The sequence below is a fragment of the Indicator indicator genome, chromosome 2 (genome assembly GCF_027791375.1).
Source record: "Indicator indicator isolate 239-I01 chromosome 2, UM_Iind_1.1, whole genome shotgun sequence".
In the NCBI taxonomy this organism is placed as follows: domain Eukaryota; kingdom Metazoa; phylum Chordata; class Aves; order Piciformes; family Indicatoridae; genus Indicator; species Indicator indicator.
Window position 1 is genome coordinate 49,414,235 of NC_072011.1, and position 23,476 is coordinate 49,437,710.

General features: G+C 39.6%; 1 protein-coding gene across 1 annotated transcript; it reads left to right on the forward strand.

Moving 5' to 3' along the window:
* The first annotated feature begins 1,865 nt into the window (after positions 1 to 1,865).
* Positions 1,866 to 12,507, forward strand: LOC128978382 (cytochrome c oxidase subunit 7A-related protein, mitochondrial). The gene is made up of 3 exons (XM_054396279.1): positions 1,866 to 1,945; positions 10,718 to 10,852; positions 11,707 to 12,507. Exons 1-3 carry the CDS (start codon positions 1,874 to 1,876, stop codon positions 11,848 to 11,850), a joined length of 351 nt encoding a protein of 116 aa, XP_054252254.1. The 5' UTR covers positions 1,866 to 1,873; the 3' UTR covers positions 11,851 to 12,507.
* Positions 12,508 to 23,476: the final 10,969 nt, after the last annotated feature.

Below are 23,476 nucleotides of genomic sequence, written 5' to 3' on the forward strand. Positions count from 1 at the left end.
CAGGGACACTTCACACTAGATCAGGTTGCCCAGAGCCACATCCAGCCTGGCCTTAAAATCCTCCAGGGATGGGGCTTCTACCACCTTCCTGGGCAACCTGTTCCAGTGTCTCACAACCCTCATGGTGTAAAACTTCTTCCTAACATCCAGTCTAAATCTACCCACTTCTAGTTTTGCTCCATTCACCCTAGTCCTATTACTACTTCACATCCTAAAAAGTCCCTCACCAGCTTTCTTGTAGGTCCCCTACTGGAAGGCCACAATAAGGTCTCCTCAGATCCTTCTCTTCTCCAGACTGAACAGCCCCAACTCTCTCAGTCTGTCCTCATAGGAGAGGTGCTCCAGCCCTCTGATCATCCTCATGGCCCTTCTCTGGACATGTTGCAGCACGTCCAGATCCTTCCTGTAATAGGGCTTCCAGAACTGGACACAGTAGTCCAGGTGGGGTCTTACCAGAGCAGAGTAGAGGGAGAGAACCACTTCCCTCAACCTGCTGGCTATGCTTCTCTTGATGCAGCCCAGGATGTGATTGGCTTTCCAGGCTGCAAGTGCACACTGGTGCTCATGTTGAGCTTCTCATCCACCAACACCCCCAAGTCCCTTTCTTCAGGGCTGCTCTCAATCCAGTCACTGCCCAGCCTGTATTGGTGCTTGGGATTGCCCCGACCCAGATGAAGGACCTTGCATTTGGTCTTGTGAACCTCATGAGGTTGTCATGGGCCCAGCTCTCCAGCCTGTCAAGGTTCCTCTGGATAGCATCTCTTCCAGCGTGTCTGCTGTACCACACAGTTTGGTGTTGTGAGCAAACCTCCTGAGTGTGCACTCAATGCCACTGTCCCTGTCGCCAACAAAAATGTTCAACAAGACTGGTCCCAGCACTGATCCCCGAGGGCCACTTGTCACTGGCCTCCACTTGGACATGGACCTATTGACAGCCACTCTTTGGGTGCAGCCACCAAGCCAGTTCTTTATCCCCTGAATCGTCCATCCATGAAACCCAGACTTTACCAGATGTTGTGTGGGACAGTGTCAAAGGCTTTGCTCAGGTCCATGTAAATGATATCGGTTGCTCAGCATTCGTCTATTAATGTTGTGACCTGTCATAGAAGGCCACCGGGTCTGTTTTAATAAAGCCTCAGTATATTTACTCTTAACCAACAGTAGACAATTCACAGACAACTCAAATTATCAGTTTGCACTGTCAGACTCTGTTAATAGCAAGACACTTTGGATTACCAACAAAAATATCTCAGTTGGTGACCCTGTATGACCCAAGGCATGCCCAGAAACCTCTCTAGGGGGAGAGACCACGTACACGACCCTCCCCACGGTGCAACCACGCGCATCCTCCTCACAGAACGCCATGGACCCACAACAACCCTGGCACCTACAAAAACCAACACCACTCCACAATCACGCCAGCCCCAGCGCATCCACATCCAGCCTCGGTGAGGGGCGCGAATTCGCCTGCTGCTTGCGCGGATTGGCTAGCAGCAATCCCGCCTCTCCACGCCACCTGCCGCGCGCCAGCATCCCACCGCCGTTACCCTTCGGCTTTTTTAGAGGCCCAGACCCTTGCCTGACTGAAAATTGCCACCAGCCTGACTTCGAGAGAGGCAGCCATTCGAAGGAGAGAGGCAATCCCACTGCTTTAGGAAGGACTCGAATGTTCCGCTGTTTTTTTTTTTTTTTTTTTTAACCCCGCTTCCTTGGCGTCTTCTCGGGCTCGCCTCTTGCAGGCGTTCATGGAGGGAATCCGCGAGCAGGCGGGTCCTTGCCCGTTACGGAGTCGCAATCTTTCGTTTAGGGTCCTTCTGCTCCGGGCGTCGCAGCCGGTGGGCTGTTGGCAGCGCGCGTGCCGGTGTCCTCCACCATGTATTACAAGTTTAACGGCTTCACGCAGAGGCTGGTCGGGGTAGCAGCTTCTGCCGCTTACAATCCCCAGGTAATGGAGCCGCCTTCCCAGGTTACCTCGCAGCCGTGACCTTCGCCGTCCTCTGTGCGGTCCTTTCTCTCCCCAGGGCTGTTAGAAGAGAGGAGATCGCCACGGGAGCCCCAGACAGTGGCGGCGGGCAAAGCGGGGTTCGCGGGATATTGGGGTTGATGGGCCGAGCAGAGGGGTCTTGTGTGCCGCTCTGGTGCTTGCCTCGCCTGCCAGTCCAGGCTTCCCTGGCAGGGGCTTCGGCACCTGGTGGCGTTTATCTTGCTGGGGAGGGATTTCCTGCGCCTCCGGTGAGCGTTCGAGGTGCACCATGCGAACTAGGCCTGTCGTGTGACCTTGGGGAAGATGAGGCGGTTGCTTTGCGATGCACTGCTTGATTGAGTTTTGGAATGTATGGAATGTTCCTTACATAATATGCTTTCGTGATGTAGGGCTGCTGGTGGTTTTAAATCGCATCTGGCAAATTCAAACAGCACTTCAGGTAGTCCTACTCTCTTTCTCATCTGTGCATGCAGAAAAGCTAATTACTGAAAGCCCTTGTTAGAAAGGGCAACTGTCTATAGAAGTCTGTTTGGTGAAAAACTAAAAACAGCTTTTTGCCTATATGATGCTGATGTATTTGCTAAATATATATGCGTTAAAGGTTGCATTAAATAAGCTTATACTTTCTAGTTAAAAGTACATGGTTGATTCTGTGGGTGTGCGGGAGAGTTAAGAATGGATTCTTGTTACATCAGACATTTCAAGACAATAAAGAGTTGCATATTTCTGGAAAGAAATCACAGATTGCGTTTGCTTATATGTACAGATCGTGTTTGCTTTTATGTACATAAACATAGATTCCCAAGGAATACTAGGAAGATTTGTAATGTAATCATGTCACTGGACAAATACAGCATGGTTGCTGTACCATGTTCAGCTTTCTGAGTAAACTTTGAAAAACTTAAGCTTGTGCAGCTTAGTTATAAGGAAACCCAGCCCTGAGGTAAAGGATTGCAAGAATGATTTTTAAAAAGTCAGGCTTCCAAAGAACTGCCTCCAGAGTGCAAACCCATCTGATATGACTTGAAGTTTTCAAGGGGAAAAAAAAGTGGATACGTCTATACACACAGAAATCAAACTTACAGTTTGTCTTTTTCCTGATAACTGAAAAATGCTTAATTTGTGTAAACTAATGTGTATTGTTAAAGTACAAAAATAACGATTTCATTCTTAAGCATAATTCTGTTAGCATCGTCCTTTGCTGTTCCATTTTCCTGGATATCCCTTATGCAAATTTTACTTGGAAAATACAGTCACCTCCTACAAGCAAAAATATCGTATTAAGCTTCTGTAAAATCTCAAAATGTTTCAGGGGGCCTAGACGAATTGCAAACCCTTTAATTTTTAATTCCTTTAAACTTTAGATGTTCTAGTTTATCTGGATAGACAATTAGAAAAGTAAAAATGACTGGATGATCAGGTTTAGCATAGTTGTTAACAGGTCATTCTCTGCCAGGATGCTCATAACAAGTGCAATACTGCAGGTTACTGCAGGACTTCTGGAGCAGGCAATAGAGGGCACTCTTGTAAAGTGTGCAGAAGACATCAAGGCAGTGGCTCCAGAAGTGTAGCTGCCATTCAGAGGGACCAATGTAGAAGAGAGACATAAGAAAACACTATGCATTTCCATCAGGAAAAAAGGCAAAGTTGTGCATGTGGAAGGGAAGAGAGTCTGTGTCAGAGATACAAGTTAGGAACTTGTAGCTTGTGGGATCAGCTCTGTGATAGAGACCCCAGAGGTACTGGGAGATAGCAAACTGTATGAGAGTCAACAGTGTCCTGGGCTGTATTACCATGTGCATATCCAGTAAATTAAGGAAAGTGAAAATTTTCCTCTACATGGTGCTCACTGGATCACATCTAGATACTGCATCCATTTGTGGGTCCCCACATATTTTTGGGAATATTCTTGATCAGCTGGAGCAAGTTCAGTAGATTTGTTAACAAGATGGTCAGGGGGACTAGAGCACTTGTCTTGTGAGAAGATGAGGAAATTGTTCTAACCTGGAGAAGAGAAGTATAGTGGGGAGAGGGTAGGTGGAGACCAAAGACCAGCCAGACAGACAGCACTTACAGGGTAGTCATCAAGACAAAAGAGTCAGGCTCTGCACAGTGCAGAATGACAACAGGCATAAACTGCAACAAGAGTGGCTCAAACTGGATATAAGGAAAGGCATTTTCATGGTGAGAACAGTCAGGCAGTTGAACAGGTGCCCAGGGAGGCTGTGCAGTCTCCATCCTGTGAGGTTTTTAAGGCCAGGTCAGATAAAACCTACAACAACCTGGTTTCACCTCAGTTCTGGCTAAAGAGTGCTAGAGGGCCTTTCTGTCCTGGAATACCTTACAATCTTAAGTAAATACTGACTTAAGTGACTTCCTTATATGGCGTGTTTTGTCGCAACAAGATTTTTATCCTTCTCTTTCCCTATGAATATTCAGAAGGCTTGCTGGGCAGCTGTTGAAGGTGTGTGTGGGTTGACAATGGAATAAACAATGTGTCCTAGTCTAAAATTATGTTATTAATAGTATGTCCAACAGGCACCTGTGCTAGAAAACACTCCTGCCACTATTGCAGTATTTGGGGCACTTCTTATTTCTACACAAAGTTGTATTCAAAGTTGTATTAATTAACACTTCATTTGTGTTAGGGAAACCAAAGGCTAAGGTCACTATGGGGGATGGGGAGGGGGAAGGGCTTCAAGTCCAAGCAGTGAAGTACCTCCTTTCTGGAAGATTATAGCTTGGGCACTGTGTATCAATTTCTTGGTCACTGTGACTATTTTTCTTCAAATAATGCATCTTTTTTAGGATCTTAAAATAAAAGCCCCAACACAGAATTATAGATAAATTTTATGAGTGCCTACAGTAAAGTCATCCTAAAGACAACACTCTTATCTTCTAGAGCCCAGGTTGTAGAGTATTGTTTGCCTTTCTATTTGGTAGGTTCCATTACATTATAACAATCATGACTATAATTTTTAGGGATTGAAGAGGCAGAAGCAAGTTAAGAGTGTAATACAGAATTCTGTTATCTCACATTCTGTTCTGTTAATGAATATTGGGTATGAAGGAGTATTGTTGCCCTATATACAGAAAGACACAAATTCTGAATTCTTGGCATCTTCTAGATTAAAATGCTGTAGTGTTATGTATCAAAGCTAGTTCATAAAAGGTCAATGCAAAACTAGCTTCACCTGTAAATATTATTTGCAGAGAGGAAAACATCTACATGTGCTGTGCAAGGCAAGAGAGAGAGTGTTCAAGGAATAAAAATAGTTCTAGAGTATTGTAGCGTTTTCTTTTTAGGCATTGTATTTCATGGCATTGTATGTCATCACCGAAATGTTAAAATCTAATTTTGGAGAGAAATTGAAAAGATGAGATTATGTCTAAGCATGACCATTTCACATAACACATGAATATTTTATTTAATAAATGTGGGAGTTTTATACTGGTTAAAAAAACAGTGTCTTTCATATCTGTCTCACCATACACACAGTTCTTAACTGAGGCACAAAAAAGATACTATGCAATAGAATAGCTACATTTTAAAAAGTTAACCTTCAGTACCTTTTTTACAGTTCTAATGCCAGCTTTTTTGTATTTTTAGTTGTTTTTTTCATTTAACTCTGTTCCCAGGTGACATATTCAGATGCATCAGTCTGATAAAATTATTTTCAATAAAAATAGAAATTCTATTTCAATAGAAATAAAAATAAGAAAGGAATCACAGGATTATGTAGACATTAAGTGCAAAAGGAAGTAAATCTGTTTTTCCTATGGATTTCATTGCCATGTTTAATAAAACCATGGCTTGGCATGTGAAATGGTTTGTTTTTTATGCTCCTATTTATCTTGTTGTTTCTGGAAAAATGAAGGCATCCTGTGATTCAAATTTGGCTTAGTTTAAATATGCAGTGTGATAATTCACAGTATTCTGATGCTTCCCAATGGACTGTTTGTTTTGTTGCAGGTTTAAGCTTATTCTGGGCATGTAAAGTATCAGTCAAAATGTATTTCAGAAATTGTTTTGCTAACAGTAATGTACCTAACAGCTCATACTAACAACAAGAAAAAAATCTCTTAACTTGAAGCCTGTATTGTTTTTTTCATCCGTGTCTTGGCATTCTTAGAAGCCTTAATTTTGTATTAGCAAAGTTATGAACAATTTTGCCTGTTTGAATAGATGGGAACTTTCTCAGCTAATGCAGGAGAGTAGTGAAATAGGTTAAAAACTACTACTCAGATTTAGGAGGGTGGTAACTGCCATAACTGTTACAAGTACAATAAAAACTGTTAATTCAAAGAGTTGACTTATGTTTAAAGTACTGATAGTGGGACCAGTTTCAAATGCCCTCAGGTAAGAAGTAACTGTATGAACCTCTGACAGGAGAACTACATGCTTTATGTAGGTGTGGTGGGTTGAAAGTACCTCCTAAATAAAATTGCCAGACCAGCTCAAAGAAAGCTATATTTACAAGCAAAACTAAAGTCTAGAAATACGAAATGCAATGAATATGTACAAACTATACAATATTTACAATTTATAAACAGCACAAGAACCCTGCTGGACAAACCCAGGCTTTACCAATAGCTTCTTCCTCTTGCTAGTGTTTAGTTAGTAGTTAGTAGTTAGCTTGTTAGTACTTAGCCACAACAAGAACACAACCAAGGGCAGTGTCCTGAAGGGACAAAAGCCTCAAAAATGCCCTGAACCAGACAACGGAGCAGGAGCCAGAAGATCTGGTTTTTCAGGAGATTGCCCACATTGCCTGGGCTTGTCTGAACATGCCCTAGGGTCCAAGTGGGCCAGGTCTGTGTGCCTTTCATAGAATCACAGAATCATGGAATCAAGAAGGTTGGAAGAGACCTCAAAGATCATCGAGTCCAACCTGTCACCCTAAACCTCATGACTATCTAAACCATGGCACCAAGTGCCACGTCCAATCCCCCCTTGAACACCTCCAGGGATGGTGACTCCACCACCTCCCTGGGCAGCCCATTCCAATGGCCAACCACTCTCTCTGTGAAGAACTTTCTCCTCACCTCCAGCCTAAACCTCCCCTGGCACAGCTTGAGACTATGTCCTCTTGTTCCGGTGCTGGTTACCTGGGAGAAGAGACCAAACCCTCCTGGCTACAACCTCCCTTCAGGTAGTTGTAGACAGCAATGAGGTCTCCCCTGAGCCTTCTCTTTTCCAGGCTAAACAGTCCCAGCTCCCTCAGCCTCTCCTCATAGGGCTTGTGCTCAAGGCCTCTCCCCAGCCTCGTTGCCCTTCTCTGGACATGCTCCAGCAATTCAACATCTTTCCTAAACTGAGGGGCCTAGAACTGGACACAGTACTCAAGGTGTGGCCTAACCAGTGCTGTGTACAGGGGTACAATGACCTCCCTGCTCCTGCTGGCCACACTATTTCTGATGCAGGCCAGGATGCCGTTGGCTCTCTTGGCCACCTGGGCACACTGCTGGCTCATGTTCAGGCGGCTGTCGACCAATACCCCCAGGTCCCTTTCCACCTGGCTGCTCTCCAGCCACTCTGACCCCAGCCTGTAGCTCTGCATGGGGTTGTTGTGGCCGAAGTGCAGCACCCGGCACTTGGATTTGTTGAATGCCATCCTGTTGGACTCTGCCCATCTGTCTAGATGGTCAAGGTCCCTCTGCAGAGCCCTTCTACCTTCTAACAGATCAACACCTTTGACCATGTTTGGAAAAAAATGATTCTATAGGTTAAAGTATCAGGTTTCTATCTCTTAATCTTTGTTGTCACTGGCCATCATTATCTCGGGAAATCTATAAATACTAGCCCAAAGAGTGAGTTCCTTGCCTCGCCTTGCCTTGCCCAAGATCTGGGAGAAGCCATAAGTCCTAATCCTGCAAGCCCAAGAAACCAAGCCCTGCAATTTGGAATCCAAGCTGCGCCTCAGTTTACCCAGAAAGACTGTAAGTGCCCTTCGCAGCACTCGCGTTGTAAAGCCCAGGAACAGACATATGCATCCTGCCGGGCTGAGAGATGAACCCTGGAAGAGCCGAGACCCCAGAACAATTTTGTTTTATTGGAAGAAGCAACAAGAACCGCTGCAAAGACTGCAGCTGAAGAACTTCTCCAAAACAGGCAAAGCTACAAAGCTGACAAGCTCTGCAACCCTTGGCAGCAACCACTTTTCTACAAAGCTTCCAGCTGTAAAGCCTTTGGAGATAAACCCTGTGTGCTATAGCAACAATCTACAGAAGGCAACAGAAAGTGAAACTATTCCTTCAGCTTCCACATGTTTGACGCCATTTTGGTTTTGTTTAAATCCCCGTGAGTGCTGAGTGGTACCATGATCTGTGGATTAAAAAAGTTGCAACTGAATATGATGGACTAAAGTGATTTGCAGTGAGTAATCTATGAAATTTGATTATTATAAGCATCTGTTAAAAGGTGTGTTACCCTACAGAATTCTAGAGTTCTCCCCCCTTGTGGGCAAAGCTGGCATGTTGCCGTTGTTATCTTTTTTCTTTTAGTTTAAATTACTGTTTGTTGTTTCTGGGTTTTGCTGATACCATTTAAATTGTTATGTATTCCTGCTAGTGAGGTATCTGTTCCACAACTGAATATTTTGAACCAGTAAATAGGTTTTATTAACATTTTCTGCAGGATTTTATTTTTAAATTAATAAATTACCAATATTTTTAATAATAATTCTGCCTATTAAATATTAATAATAACCTAAAGTTCATAACAGTCAGCAACAGCCAAGAAAAGCACCAGCTAGTATCTGCTAGAGCAAAGAAACCAAAAAGAGAAAAAGTTAGTTTATACAACTAACTTTGTGTTAGCTATCAGTCCAATGATCCCATTGGACTATTTAGACCTTATCATTATTTTCCCTTTTACATTCTACCACTTCTTCTCAAGATCTGTGGAAAATTTTCCTAGGCGCAGCCTAAAACTACCACCATAGGGGCAGGCAGAGAGCTGTGTTTGTTGCTTTGGATTAGCTACATGTCCTGACCTTCTGTTGAGCACTTCAGCATGTGACAGTCATATCTGTAGCATGCTGTTACAATCAGCTGATATTGACTCTTCTGCATAAGTGCATCTGCTGTATTTTGTCCAAGAATTGGAACAATCTTCTATGAATGTGATTAGAAATGAAAGATTAACACCTCAATACCAGAAGAGGAATAATCAATGTAAAACATTTTCTTATGAGGCATAGGTCAATGTGTAGGGCCAATGAGTACTATCTTGACTGTAATGAGACAGTGATGTTACTAAATAAACTAGTGGTTTTAGTAATCTTAAATACAAGTGACAATTCTGGGTCATTTAAGGTGTTTTAATGTCTTGCTTAAAAAATTACTTGTACTGAGATTCTTTAGTGTAACACTCCTCAGCCACTCCATAGCAAGCAGCTGGGTGAGAGGCAGAGCACTTGCTACTTTCAGTAAACACAGATAAGACCCAGTTGGATCTGCCACTTGGCTACACTAATTGGGCTGAGCTTGGTTGGAGCTGACCACAAGATTTGTAGTTCTTGGATGCTATTCAAATGGAAATTTATGTTGAGGTGAAGGACCCCAATTAATGCAGTGTCTATGTTAGGCAAATTCCACTGTCTTCTGCAGCCTGTATATTGTTGTACTCTTTCCTGAAGCTGATGTACCAAATCTATTATTTTTATTTAAATTGCTAGATGATGTTCTTAACTAAAGCCATGCAGCTCTGGAAGTAATTTGCAATGGTACACTCATGACTATATGAGTTTTCTGAAATGGTTTCATTTGTTTTCATGATGAAGTTAGTCACTTGAGTTGGGTTTATGTCTCTTACTGCTCCCACAGAAGGGGAGTTTATAACTGTCTGGACAGGAATGCATTTCTGAAGTCTGAAAAAATAGGTGATAATTTACAGCTATTAACATGATTGATTTCACTATTCTCTTAGTAATGCATAGAGTGTCTTGCATCCAAGGTGGTATTCTCTAGAGACAGGAGTTTTAGCACTAATAACAAATGGTAGGAGTTGCTAGTCATATTAAGCCCTCCATCTCTGAGTTTAGGGATGATGAAAGAAGTACCTTTATCATAGAACTGTTTGAAGTATTTCATAGAACTACCATAGAACTGGATTTTGTAGTTTTTAATTATGGCAAATGTAGAGTACAAACGTCTGGACCGAAAGGAAATAAAGTTACATTGCTCATGGGAAGGCATTGAGGTAAGGAAAGTTGCAGCAACGTAAGAATTACAGAGTGTGATTACACCCGCATGAAATATCTACCCTGTCAGGTAGTAGATACTATTTTTATATAAAAAAACCCAAACAAAACCAACCCTATATATCCAAATTATTTAAGGCCCTGTTATTTACAGCTACTGCTCGTAGCATTCAGAAGTAAGAGTTCATTGAGTTCTCTGCACTCTTAACTCAAACATCAGGGATTCCCTGCTTCTAATCCTACTCCTGGGATAGACCCCTAGATAGTCTGACTACATGCAAAATGTGAAGCAGCAGTTTGGACAGAGTACCAGCACAGAACAATTTATGACAGCTATAAACGTATGTCATGAAGAAATCAGGAGAATTCTGCTCTCCTTGCCAAGTCCCATACGCAAAGTTGTGTCATACCAAATAAGCATTCTTTGTAATGTTTCCTTGTAATGTCTGGCAGTGTGCCTGCTTAATGTGACAACTGGTACATTTGCGAGTGTTAATATACTCTGATATTGTAATCTTTATTTATGCAGGGACTCAAACCAATAGTTTCCACTGAATCCTCAGCTCTGATTTTTGGGACAACAACTAAACTTGCTTCAGATTTACCAGCAACTGATTCTTTCTTGGGTAAAAACAAGGTGCCAGACCTACAGAAACTTTTTCAGGTAACAACAACTTTGAGAGTAATTTAAAGAAAACCGGAGAGTGGGACATACCTTTCCTTATTTTAACGTGGCTAACTACTGCTTTCTTACACAATACTAAAATTTTGTATAGTCTAGTTAGAAATTGTAAAGTACAGTATAACCTGCATACTTGACTGTATTGCAAGGCATATATATCTTGTATAGGAGATAAATACAAAAGTGAAAAGTTTAGTAATATTGTCAGGTCCTGATTATGTTATTTGACCATGAGAAGTACTTTCTCTCTGGGATTCCTAGTGTTTGCTTAAAACAGATATGGAGGACCAAAGCAGATTGTTATTGTTTTGTGTCTAATAATTTGAATATTACTGAGGTTGTTTATAATGCAGTATTAGAGGAGCACAGTGAAGTTTTCAAAGCCAGTTTGCTAGCTATGCACTTTCTAAGTGTAATGGGACTTGTCATAAAACAGCTCATCTAAGCAATTTTTAAAAACACCTATAATGTGCTTTATATAATGTTCCTTTTTCTCTCTTACATGCCACTTGTATTTTGAATTTGTCAGTCTGACTTGATGGATAATTTCTTATACCTATCTTTTCACATTCTCTTTTTAGTGACACTCTTCCCATCCAGGTCCACTTTAGAAGTATTTCTAAAAGTATTCTTCCTGCCTGCGCTTAACAGCTTTGGTTAATAAAGTGAACTTGCATTGGCTTGCTAAATGGAAAACACATAATACATTTGCTTGTAGATAGCTTTTTTGTCAGGAAATTTCCCTCTTGGAAGTCAATTTACCTAAGGTAGCTCGTTCCTTACGACCTTGGTATGGGTATTAATTTCTTTATTTCCTTTTTAAACTGTTCCCACAGAAAACAGATGGGCTGCCAGTACACCTGAAGCGAGGCGTTCCAGATAAGCTGCTTTATCGGACCACTATGGCTCTAACAATAGGAGGGACTATCTACTGTCTAGTAGCACTGTACATGGCCTCACAACCAAGAAACCAAAAATGAATGAACCACAACTCATGGGACTCGTGACACATCTCTGAACGCCCTCCTGCATGCACCTCTTTGCACTGGCTGTAGTTAATTCTGTGATCGTATTGGGTTCATTATCCAGATCAAACTTCTTGGAGAAACTGTTTTAAATTGATTGCCTTATGTGTTCTAGAAATCAACATGAACAGACTAAAGACATCATTTTAGCATACAGTTGTAGCTTTGCATTTCTTGTCTTGCAGGAGTGTGTGAACAGTTTGAGAAAGTTAAGCTTTTCCTTCTCTCCATCCCCCCAACTTAAACAGGACAAATACTTTGTGGGCTGTGCTCCATGTGCCTTAGTGAGAGGATGCTACTGGTTTCCAAAATGAGCATACACAGCTCATTTTACATAAGCAAGTGGCAGTGAAACTTTTCTAAATGCTAATACATTATTAAATATTTATACCTTTGATGGTAGGACAAAGGGCTTCTCTCCTTGGAGCATTTAAAGTGGGTTTATTCCATAATGATAATACCACTGTACGCATCAGAGTGTACCAGTATTGTAGCATCAGTTATATAAGTTTTTGAACTTTCATTTGTCAAACAATCTTACTGTACAATAAAGATAACTAGATGAGTAATGAAACAGACAAATCTTTAAGGTTTCAAACTGCTTCAGCTGATGGTGAAATAAACATATTGGTACACTTTTGTTTGGGTTCAACTGGTAGATCTCAAACCAGAGATCTTAATCCTTAAAAAAACTCTTTTCAGAACTCACTATTGTTTTAACAATATTTTTTGGTGAAACAGGTCAGTGTAACAACTTATCTGCGTGTTATTTTTAGTTCACACACATACCTAGATATATGCACATACACACACGTTTCCTTTGAAAGAGAGAGAAGCCAATGAAACACTGTATTCATTCACTTCCTTTGTAATATCCTGCCCTAGAATTGCAGATTTTATGCAAGTCATCACAAAAAATCATCCGCTAATTTGATAGAGCCTCCCCTCTCTATGACCATTGTATATTCACTCTTGGTCACCCAGGCTTTTGATAAGCATGGATTCACTGGCCTCTGTAAAAAGCCATTTCTCCCAGGACTGTGCAGAAACCACTTTCCATGTAAATACAGTTGATAAAGGAACCGAAAATTCCTGTTAGTTCAAATTTTTTACTAAAAATATTCCCATCTTTTTTCCAGTCAAGTTACATCAAAGCCTATTACTGTTCCAGAGGAAAGAAAATAGGTGCTTGTACTGTGATCTTAGATTTTAATTAATGCTGGTAATTCAGAGTGGGAAAGATTAAGTCACTGAAAGAGAAATTTCTAAGGGCAGCAAGACACAAAGAATAGTAGAGAATAATTAATTTCTTCAGGAACTGACAACTGTTGTTTCTACTGATAACATATTTTATCTTCAGTAGCCCATGTTTCCCTGACACAAAGAATCTTGTACTGTATGCTGTTAATTCCCATTTAAAAAAAAAAAAAAGAGGTGGAAAGAAAAAGGAAGAAAACAGTATAAGAGGTTATTGTCTGTCTTCCTTGCATATCTTATAAAAAGCACTGCCTATGAGACTTCTAGAAAGGATACTTTGCACACAAAGTTGACGTAGAGATTCAGGAGGATGAATTTTGCTCAGATTTTCTATGCTCTTGGGTTGTTTTTTGTGTGTTTTTTTTTTGTTTTTTTTTTTTTTGTTTTTGTTTTTTTAGAAAAACTATTAGAGTTCACATGGAGGTTAACAACATTCTGCTTGGTGCAAGACAGATAAAGCAACTAAACTGTGTGGACAAAGTAACTGAACTGTTACCCTTAGGTCATTAACTAGTGGAAATACTCTTCCTACTACTTGAGGAAAGGACAACAACAGAGACATTATTGAAGTCCAGCTTTCATAAAGGGAACTCATCTAGAAAACTGGGTTCATGCACTGCTATTGTTATCAGAATTGTCTTCCTATTGCTCTAGGTATCTGTTTTGTCAGCAGCTAAAAAACACACATGCTAAAAGGAAAACACCAAATTTTGCACTTAACCAGATACAAGATAATCCACTGTTTTATTTTTGTAGTGCTTAGATTTTGAAAAACCTATTTTCTCTTTGCCCTTCTCAAAAAAAGCTGGCTCTGCTAAAGCAGGATGAGAATGTTGCTTCACCTTGTTGGATTTACATCCCTGGTTCACTTGAAATCAGAAAACAATGAGGCATTGCTTGTCTGCCACCATTGGGCAGGACTCCCGTCATCAGAGAAAGGACTGCATTGCTATGTTCACACAAAGTGCTCTGAAGAACAGGAAAGCTTGCAAGCTGTAGCCAGAAGGTTAGGCTGCAGCTGCAAAACCTTGGCCGTTTCTCATTTAGTTTGGAGATCATCATAGAGTACAACATTGTGAATTATTTTTCTTACTAAAAACACCAGCACCACCAAAACCTCCCAGACAAAGAAAAAAACACCCAACCTTGTTAATACTTATTTTAAAATATTTTGGATACCATATTATATGAAAATTGAAGAGAGTTTCAGTGTTTTGAGTTATTTTTGGTGATAGACCTAATCTATTCCTAAGCCTTCAAGAATACCCTTTAAAAGGAATTGTCTGTCCCTGGCTTGCTGTTATATAAAGTCCTAAGGAAGGAGAACTAGGACTGAATTGCAACATTAAGAAAGCTACTTCAGTATTTTGAGTTGTCACCCCCAGAAGTAAGAATGTGAGTTGGATACTACAACTTCATTTTACTTGTGTTATGTTCTGCCTCTTTTCTTTTTTTAAGACCCTCTGTTTTGTCTTATAAATTATGTAGCCTGCCAGCACTAAGAACTGAGAAAACAAGGTGCATTTTTAAGTAACAGCTTATAGTCTAGTATTTTGGCTCAAATGCGTGGTAGAGAATAAATTATAATAAGCTTTCATACCCCAAGTTGCTGGGTTTGGAAGGGAGAGCCACCTGAGACTTAAACTGCTCAGTAACAAAATTATCTCCTGGATAATCGACTGTCCTCCATGGCATTATCTTGTTGAGAGACAGTGGTTTTCCATCTTAAATGATCTCTCGTTATCTCTTTGTAATGGTTTTTAAATAAGATCCCTCTCCCTACTTTTTATGTGGGAGTAGTTGAACAAATGCACTTAGACACTGATAGTATGCATGTCTTTCAGCTGCCTTAAAAATAAAAGTATATCGAGGAGAACATTCCTCCACAGTTTTTCAGTATGACCATACCATCTCTACAGGCTTTTCCCTTAACGTTTTAAATTCTCAGTAGACTGATACAACACCACAATTGCAATAGTAAGATATTAATTTATTGATCTTAACTTAAAAGTTGACAAAAAAGGCACTAAAGAATAAAAGCAAGAAAAAGTAGGAAAATGGGAATCTATAGTTACTGACATCAAAAAGCCAAAGACTGTTTAAGAGCTGGTTCCTCATACGCATATACATAGTATTTGCTCCCTCTTTAACCTCCTTTCTCCAAATTCAAGCCTTCCAAGAGGCTTCAGAGGAGTCACAGATCATTTTCCCCACTCCTATCATAAACCATTACCCCTGCACATCTTAAAATTTTTAAAATATAGATGTTTTTGCACAAAGAGAAAAAGAGGAATATATTGGGCAAGTTACATGTAAAATCATGATAAACAATTGGGAAAAAAGTTAGAGGCTACCTGCATTTTATGACAGCACACAAACTTACTGAAGTTTCACAGGTAGTCAAAGTTTGATTTCTGTTTTAAAATGGAAAGTGGGAAGAATGTACCTGTAATCCAAGCATTAATTTTAGTGATAGACATGAAAAACAACCTTCAAGTATTTTGCATATTCAGTTCCAATTGAATCGTTAATAAAGATCATTCATTTGAATCAATTCCAGTTAGCTGCAGTGCAAGTTATGCGCAGATTGCTAAGAAATACAAGCATATTTGCTGTGAAAGAGGGCAAGCATGCCTGACGATCAGGAAATACAGCATCAAGTATCAGTGTGACATCTCAGTAGTACAAGATCTTCTCTCCTAGTGATGCTTATTTGATCCTAGGCTGCTTTTGAGTGTGGCACTTGACAGAAGAATACGTTTTATTTGTACACAAATTATTTCAAAATACAATAAACTTAAGGGTCTGTCCCCTGCTCCAATCTGTTGTAGACAGCCTGTATCTGGCGGATAACTTTCCATAGCCAGTGAAGAATGGCTTGCTAGACAAAGGTCTGAATTTTCGTTTAGACATATACTCATCTATCCTGATGGATAATGCCTATCAAATCTGCCAGCAAAGAAGCTGTGTATTTGATCTATCTGTACTGCAACATGTAGAAAATATAATAAAATATCCAGCTGTGGTGATATTAAAATGTTGGAATAATTCAGAGACACACATGCCCTTTAAGAAATTTCTCATCTGTGTGTCATATTTTTTACTTTCACTGACCAACGAGTTGCAAGAAAAACCTATGTAATACAGATTTTATAGATTACAGACTCAAGTCCCATGTTCTTTGTTTAAATTGTATGAGATAAACCAAACTGAGCAAAATTAGAAGAATGAGTCTCACAGCAGTATTAACTAGAGTCATTGCTTCTTCCTGGTTTGCTGCCTCTCCTTCCCAGATGTGGACGTCTGCATCTGTGCCTTTCTTGACTCTTTTTATGGGAGCAGGAAGCAACAAGCAGTTACCTGTTTCCAGTATGATTTCTCTTGCTTCTATAACAAGTTAGATTGAATGGCTTTAGAGTACCCAACTTGTTTCCATGGAATCCATTCCTTTCTGTGTGTGTACAACCAAATAACTGGACTGCAGTTTTCTCCAAAACTAGTGCCTTGCCTGCCTGACGTAAGGACTGGAAGGTCATCATGAATACTCTAGCTGGTCAACAGAAGGCCCAGCTGCTACCACTGACCCTCAGGTACAAGTAGAGAGAGAAAAGGGAAAGTGATACTCTGTTCCTGGAAAGAAAGCCATGAGTACCTACACAAAGCAATCACCTGCAAAGAGTATCATCAAATGTCAGGTCTTACTAGTAATGCCACATGGGACCATGTGTCAGATGATAATTTCACACAAATATATATATATAAATACATGTACCCTATTTCAGGTCTGAGTCTCATGTTTTCAAAACTCAGCAAGCTTTCACCAACCAGATGTTGTGCAAACACCAATCTGTTGTGCAAACACTCATATATGCCCTTTAGTTTTCACATGCTGTAAACTCAAATGACCATCCAATATACACATTTAATCAGGATCAGCAATCTGTGTTTTATCTTTTTATCTCTCTAAATTTTAACTGTCTGCATATGAGTCTCCAAATGCTAGATCAAGTCCAAACTACTCTTTTAACTCTTTTAACTTTTGCTGGACAGAAGTACATAGCATCACATCTTGTATTAACAGTTCTGCTCCTAATAAATGAGCCTGGAAGTTACACAATTCAGTGAATGAATGAGTAATGATGTGCTTTATTTCTCAGAGCTAACATTCAGCTATGCATACATGAAGCTTGAAGGTGTAATTCTGATTTTCAATTGCATTTCAGGAAAAATAGATTTCCAGGAGCAGCAATAAATGAACAAACAGAATCTAGTACCTGTAACAAACGTTTTGTCTGTTTTGCACCACTGGCTTGAAAACATTACACAAGACTCAGAAAAACCTGTCTTTGCAAGACAAAGGAGACATTAAAAGAAATGTTTGTTCACTCTAGACAACTTAGAGTTTAACTATTGCTGCATTGTCTGCCTTCAGATTTGAACATACATTAGGCAAAAAGTGCTGCTATCCCTTTTTTCACTAAGTGTTTCAGTTTTATGCTGAGGAGGTGCATGACTGCCAGTGCTGGAGACATGATGGTCTCTGACTCCACATCTTGCAAAAGGTTTCAGACAAGTGTTTTCCTATTTGTGTATTGTTGTGTGAAAAATTGCAAGGATCCTCCTATATGCTATCATTTTTGGAGTCAGCTTTGCTAGTACACAAAGAGTTCGGCCAGAACTACTAGACCCCTGCTACGTTGCTATGTATATCGTATAGAACCTTTCTCGTGGGGTTATATCAAAATAAGTCTTGTTTCTTGCAGGTTATTAACTTATCTTCAGTTGTATACCCTTCACCATTTTTATTTCAGGTTTGTGTAGGAGCCTCCTAAAGTTTAATTCCTACTGACAAAATCCAAGCCAAATTGGAAATGGTATATGTGAAAGAAGAAAGCCCTTTATTAATTTTTTTTTTTTCTGTTACAATGATCTGTTACACAAACATTCATGGTTAGGGTGAAGAGCATTAATGAAAAAAAAAAACCAAAACAACCAACCAAACCAAGAAAAAAACAATGCACCAAACCCCCAAAAGGTTTGGTAGAGTTTCTGTCCATTTTTACAGATTATGACAAGAAATGCCTACAGATTTCTCCCTTCAAGATTCCTTTCACATTTAATGTCTCCTAATCAGAAACAGCAAGTTGCAGAGAGCAATTTCTTTATAGGCAACACCTCTCTGAAGCTTGAGGCACAGAACTCATACTGACGTCAATGGAAAAGCTAACTGCAAATTTGTGGCATTATAGGTGACCCAGTTTGATGCTCTTGGGACTGAATAGTTAACAGGATACAGACTATAGATCAAACTATAGAGTAGTTATACTAAAACGGTCCTTTTGCTGTCTGAGATATCCCACATAAATCTTTTATTGTATTGCTATATCTGCCTGGTGAAACAAATGCAGTTTTGATTGTCCCATCTGCAGAGAAAATATAACCTAGAGGCTGCAAGAAAAGTGACATGTCTGAGTTCTATAAATCTTCCCCTTGTTTTCTGTGATAAGACCAGAACATTAGAACATTTAGTAAAAACGCTGTTTGCATATGGTATACTCACAGTCCACCATTTATCAAACTGTTACAGCAATCACCAAAAGTTGTGGGGTTTTTGTTTGCTTGGGTTTTGGGGTGGTTTTGGTGTTTTTTTTTGTTTGTATGTTTTCTGGTTGTGGGTTTGGTTTTCTTTTTTACAATATATGAATAAAGTGACAAATCCTTTATAAATTTTGGATGCCTATTTGATTTCCCCTTTAGAGACAAACATGTTCTGACTGATCCTGGTGCTTGCACCTTGTTCTAATTTATTTTCCAGACTTGATTTTCCCTGTTGGAATAAAGTTTGTCAAAAATGGTATGAAAAAAATATTAATCATTGCTTAAATGTGCAGAAGGAGCAATAACTAGTCTTGTATAATTAAGAGTGAAAGCTCCTCATGTTTTTTCTATAGATAAAAACCTCCTTGAAGCTTTTCATTATATTTGTATATAATACCACTTACAATTTATTTTGATCAAAGCCCTTTTGTCTTATATAATCATATAAAGGATGAAAAGGGCCATTGAAGTTCATTTAGTCCAACCCCACTGCAGCGAACACAAACATCTTCACCTAGATCAGGTTGCTCAGAGCCTGCCCAAACTGACCCTGAATGTTTCCAGGGAAGGGGCATCTACCACCTCTCTAGGTAACCTGTTCCAGTTTTCAGTGTAAAAAATGTCTTCTTTGTCTAAATCTATCCAACTTTAGTTTAAAATAATTACTTCTTGTCCTGTCACAACAGGCCCTACTAAAAATACTGTCCAACCTTTCTTACAGAAAGTATTGACAGGCTGCAATTAAGGTTTCTCTCTTCTTCAGGCTGGACAACTGTAACACTCTCAGTCTTTCATAGGAAAGATGTTCCATCCCTCTACTAATTTTTGTGCCACCTTGTGGCAGTTTAGGCTCACTGCTTCCTGTACTGCCACCTAAGTTACACATCCAGTATGCACCCAATAGGTGGACACAGGAAACAATGTATTTCTACCCATAAATTCTGCACCTTATAAATCTATCTTCAAGGTGGATTTATTTTTTCCCTCTCTGCTCCTGTGGGTGACGCTTCCCTAATGCCAGGATAAGAAGAGGGCAGGGGGCAGTCTCAGACCTGGCCAGCCTGAGACCAGCCTACCAGCAGGGGGAAGAAAGCCCTGGGGGTTTTGGGTGCACCCTCAGCTGGGGACAAGGGAAGCCTGGGACTTTTGGGTGTGGTGTAAGGGAAATCTGTATGTTTGGGATATGCTTATCACTGCTTTGCAGTTTCTGTAAGATATCCATTGCATTTCCATTTAAACTTTCCTTCACTATCCAATCCATTTGTGTGAGTGTCATTCTTTTGCCCCTCTAAGGGCAACAGACAATCTGTCCTGTTCTAAACCAGGACACCCCTTCTGCACCTGCTTCAACAGGTTCATGTCCTTGTGCTCATTGCTCCAGAGCTGAACACTACTTCAAGTGAGGTTTCACCAGAGCAAGGTAGAGTGGCATATTTGCTGATAGCACTTATTACAATATACTTCGTTGGGTCACTGAAGCCAAATATTACAGTCCATGTGAATTCCAGTTGGAGTTTCACCCAAGTGATATATGAACAAGGGTTGCAGAACCTGATATAGAAGTTACTGCATATCTGCTATAATTTTTTCAACAATTTATGATGGGCACACTGGAATATATCTGAACTGTATTAACTTTCTTAAGTATGCTTTGAAACCACCTTTATTTCATACAACACTAGTTACTTGTTACTCATTTTTAAACAGCAGTGGCATTAACAATTATAAGCAACTTTACAGTTGTGTTTGTGGTCAGCATCTGTGTTCTGTAAGCCAGAAGAGACCATCGGATCTCGCAGCCTGAGTGGCCATGGAGTATCATCCTGTCACAGTAAGTTTTATTTATGTAGAATTTAGGTCAAGCCTTGGTATTGATTGTAATAGTTCCATTTTCAGAATAGATAAGTGTAAAACGGTCCCCTATTTCTAGCTATTTGTACCATTTTGATTACAAATAATTTGTGATTTACTCTATTAATTCTTCATTAATGGCATTTGGTTAGGAATGAACTGTGCAGAATATTAAAGACAGTAACAGGAGCCTTGAAATGTAATTCATGGCTTGCACAAGAGGAATTGGGGAAAAAAATAAGAAAGAGGCCTGGTTCTCACCTATTTTATTCTCTGCAATTTTTATATCCACTCAAAGTAACCTTTAGATAATGACGTTTTAAATCAGTGGCCAGCTAGGGCTAAGAATAATTCTGGGGCATTTCTGTTTCAAGTTGGTCTTGGGGCATTCCTTTCAATTTGAAACAAAACATAGTAATTTTAGGTAATCTAGTGATTTTAGGTAATCAGAAGTGTTAACTCTATATTGCACACTATTTCTGAAGCTTTAAATGACAAAAAAACCTGCAAACAAAACCAACCACAAAATACTAGAATTTCTGAAATAAACCATCACACAAACATATATAATATTTCTAACTGTGTTTTCCTCCTTGTGAAGATGAAACTATTCACTGAATTTAAGCCAAGTTGGACCATGATTTAGCTTCCACAGAAACTGTCTCCCTTAGCAGCAGGTTTAAGAAAACAGAATAAAATGCATTGGGTTGTAGTGTAAATGGCTTGATAGTGTTCTAACAAGTGCATTTACTCTTCACAGGGCCAAATTTCCAGAGCACTAGAATAGAACATAGGAAGCAGAAGAAAATAGGAAATCAGGACATGAATTAATTTTAAGGTGAATTTAGCATAGCAAAGACTGGAAAAAAAAAGTATGAAGGAAAAAATAAGTGAGTTTTTACTGCAAACTAGTATAGATTTTAATAAAACTAGTCTAGTATACATGAGCTGAAACTCTGCTTCATAAAGGCAAAACTAAAACTGGCAACCAAAGAACAGAAATTATATAAATCATGACACTGAATTTCCCTGCAATCTTTGCAGGATAGTTTAGATGTTCCAGGGAAAGTCATCATCCAAATAGTTTTAATTCTTATTGTTCTCTTAGGGATAATACAAATAATTACATTTATTATGGAGACACTGTGCTAAGAGTGGATGGAAGAAGGCAGACCTTCCATTACAGACCATTAAGAGTTCTGCATGAGGTGCTTCTCTCAAGAGGCACAGAGAGCATTCAAATGTTTCAGTGAGGAGGGTTGTTTGTTCACAAGTATTTCTCAGATGAGCATATGCTGAGACTATAGACCTCAAGATGAAGAGGTCTGTGGCTGAACACTTTTAAGAATTATTTCTACCATTTAGTGGAACTTTGATGGTGCTGAACACTCAAGAATTTAATACCACATAAAGAAATATTTTCTGTCTAGTACTTAGGACTCAGTTATTTAAAGTACTATAATGCTGCTTCTAGCTTAAATGATTTCCCTGCTTTAGCAAAGGGGTTTGGACTAGATGATCTTCAGAGGTCCCTTCCAATCCCCACTATTCTGTGATTCTCTGATTTGAAAATAATTTCTGACTCCTTGACCTCTGTGTTTTACCCTAAACCGCTGTGTTTAGATGTTCTGGTGTTTTATGCAAATATGTTTGGATTTTTCTTTGTTGACAGCCTGTCCACCGCTCCAAAAATATTGAAAACTTGAAGATAATATTAGAAATATTTTCATTTGTATTTGATAAATACTTGATAATAATGCAGCATAAGATAATGCCAAGACTGACCACTGCTTTGAAAGGAACATATGGCTTCAGAAAAAAACATTTCTAAGCACCCAAAGGGGAACAGGAGGCATTTAGAATAAAATGAATGTCTGTTTTAGACAGAGCTGTATGAAATGGACTGGCAAGATGGAATATTCTCCTTGGCTTTCTTCCAATCAAGCATATTCATTATTGTAACAGAAGCTATGATGAAAATCTGCAATATTTTATTTTACTACCAGCCCTAGCAACCAACTTGTAGTTGTTTGTTCCAGAGAAGGTATATGGTATGGTCCCCATTCGATTGTAAAACACTAGCAGTTCAGTTTCACAAAGAAAACACTATGCATTCAGCACCTGACAGGGTTACAGCACAGTGGCTATCACGATTACTTTGTCTGAAACTGACCTTGGGAATTTACTTTGTTTGTAAAACATGAGAGAGTAGACGAAGTAATCTCAGTACCTGTTTTGAACAGGGAGAACACAAAAGTTATAGTCAATGCATGGGAGACAGAGACTTTACCAATGTAGGATTGGGGACCAGAACCCCAGACACTGCTTTACTGATAAAAGGAGATGTTTTATCTTTGGTAGTTCGTAAACCCTGAGAACAGAATGCAGCTGTGTAGAAAGAAAAACACAGATAGCTGACTCCTAAAGGTCACTGTGACCTGAGGGAGTTGCGCAGGGACCTGATAACAGGAACTCGGTAAAAGTGGTAACATTGAAGATGCAGAGTTTCAGAATCTTTTATCTTTTGTCTGACATTTGTTTAAGTCTTGGTAAAGTATATGCGCTCGCGTGATACTTTTTCTCTGTAGCCAATCAGGAGCTTACAACTGTAGCCTGGACATATCTAATGACCAATTACAAACTGCCTTCTGATTATGTTAACCTATATAAAGAAAAAACTTTATACAATAGAACGACACTTTGCTTGCATCAAGCTGTGTCCCGTCTCTTAGTCGTGGTATACCAAGGCTTTGATCTTCCAACTATGAGAACTAACTTATTTCAACAGACAGTTGCAGGGATGGCAGCTATAGAATCATAGAATGTTTTGGATTGGAAGGGACCTTAAAAGGTCATCTAGTCCGGTGAGCAGGGA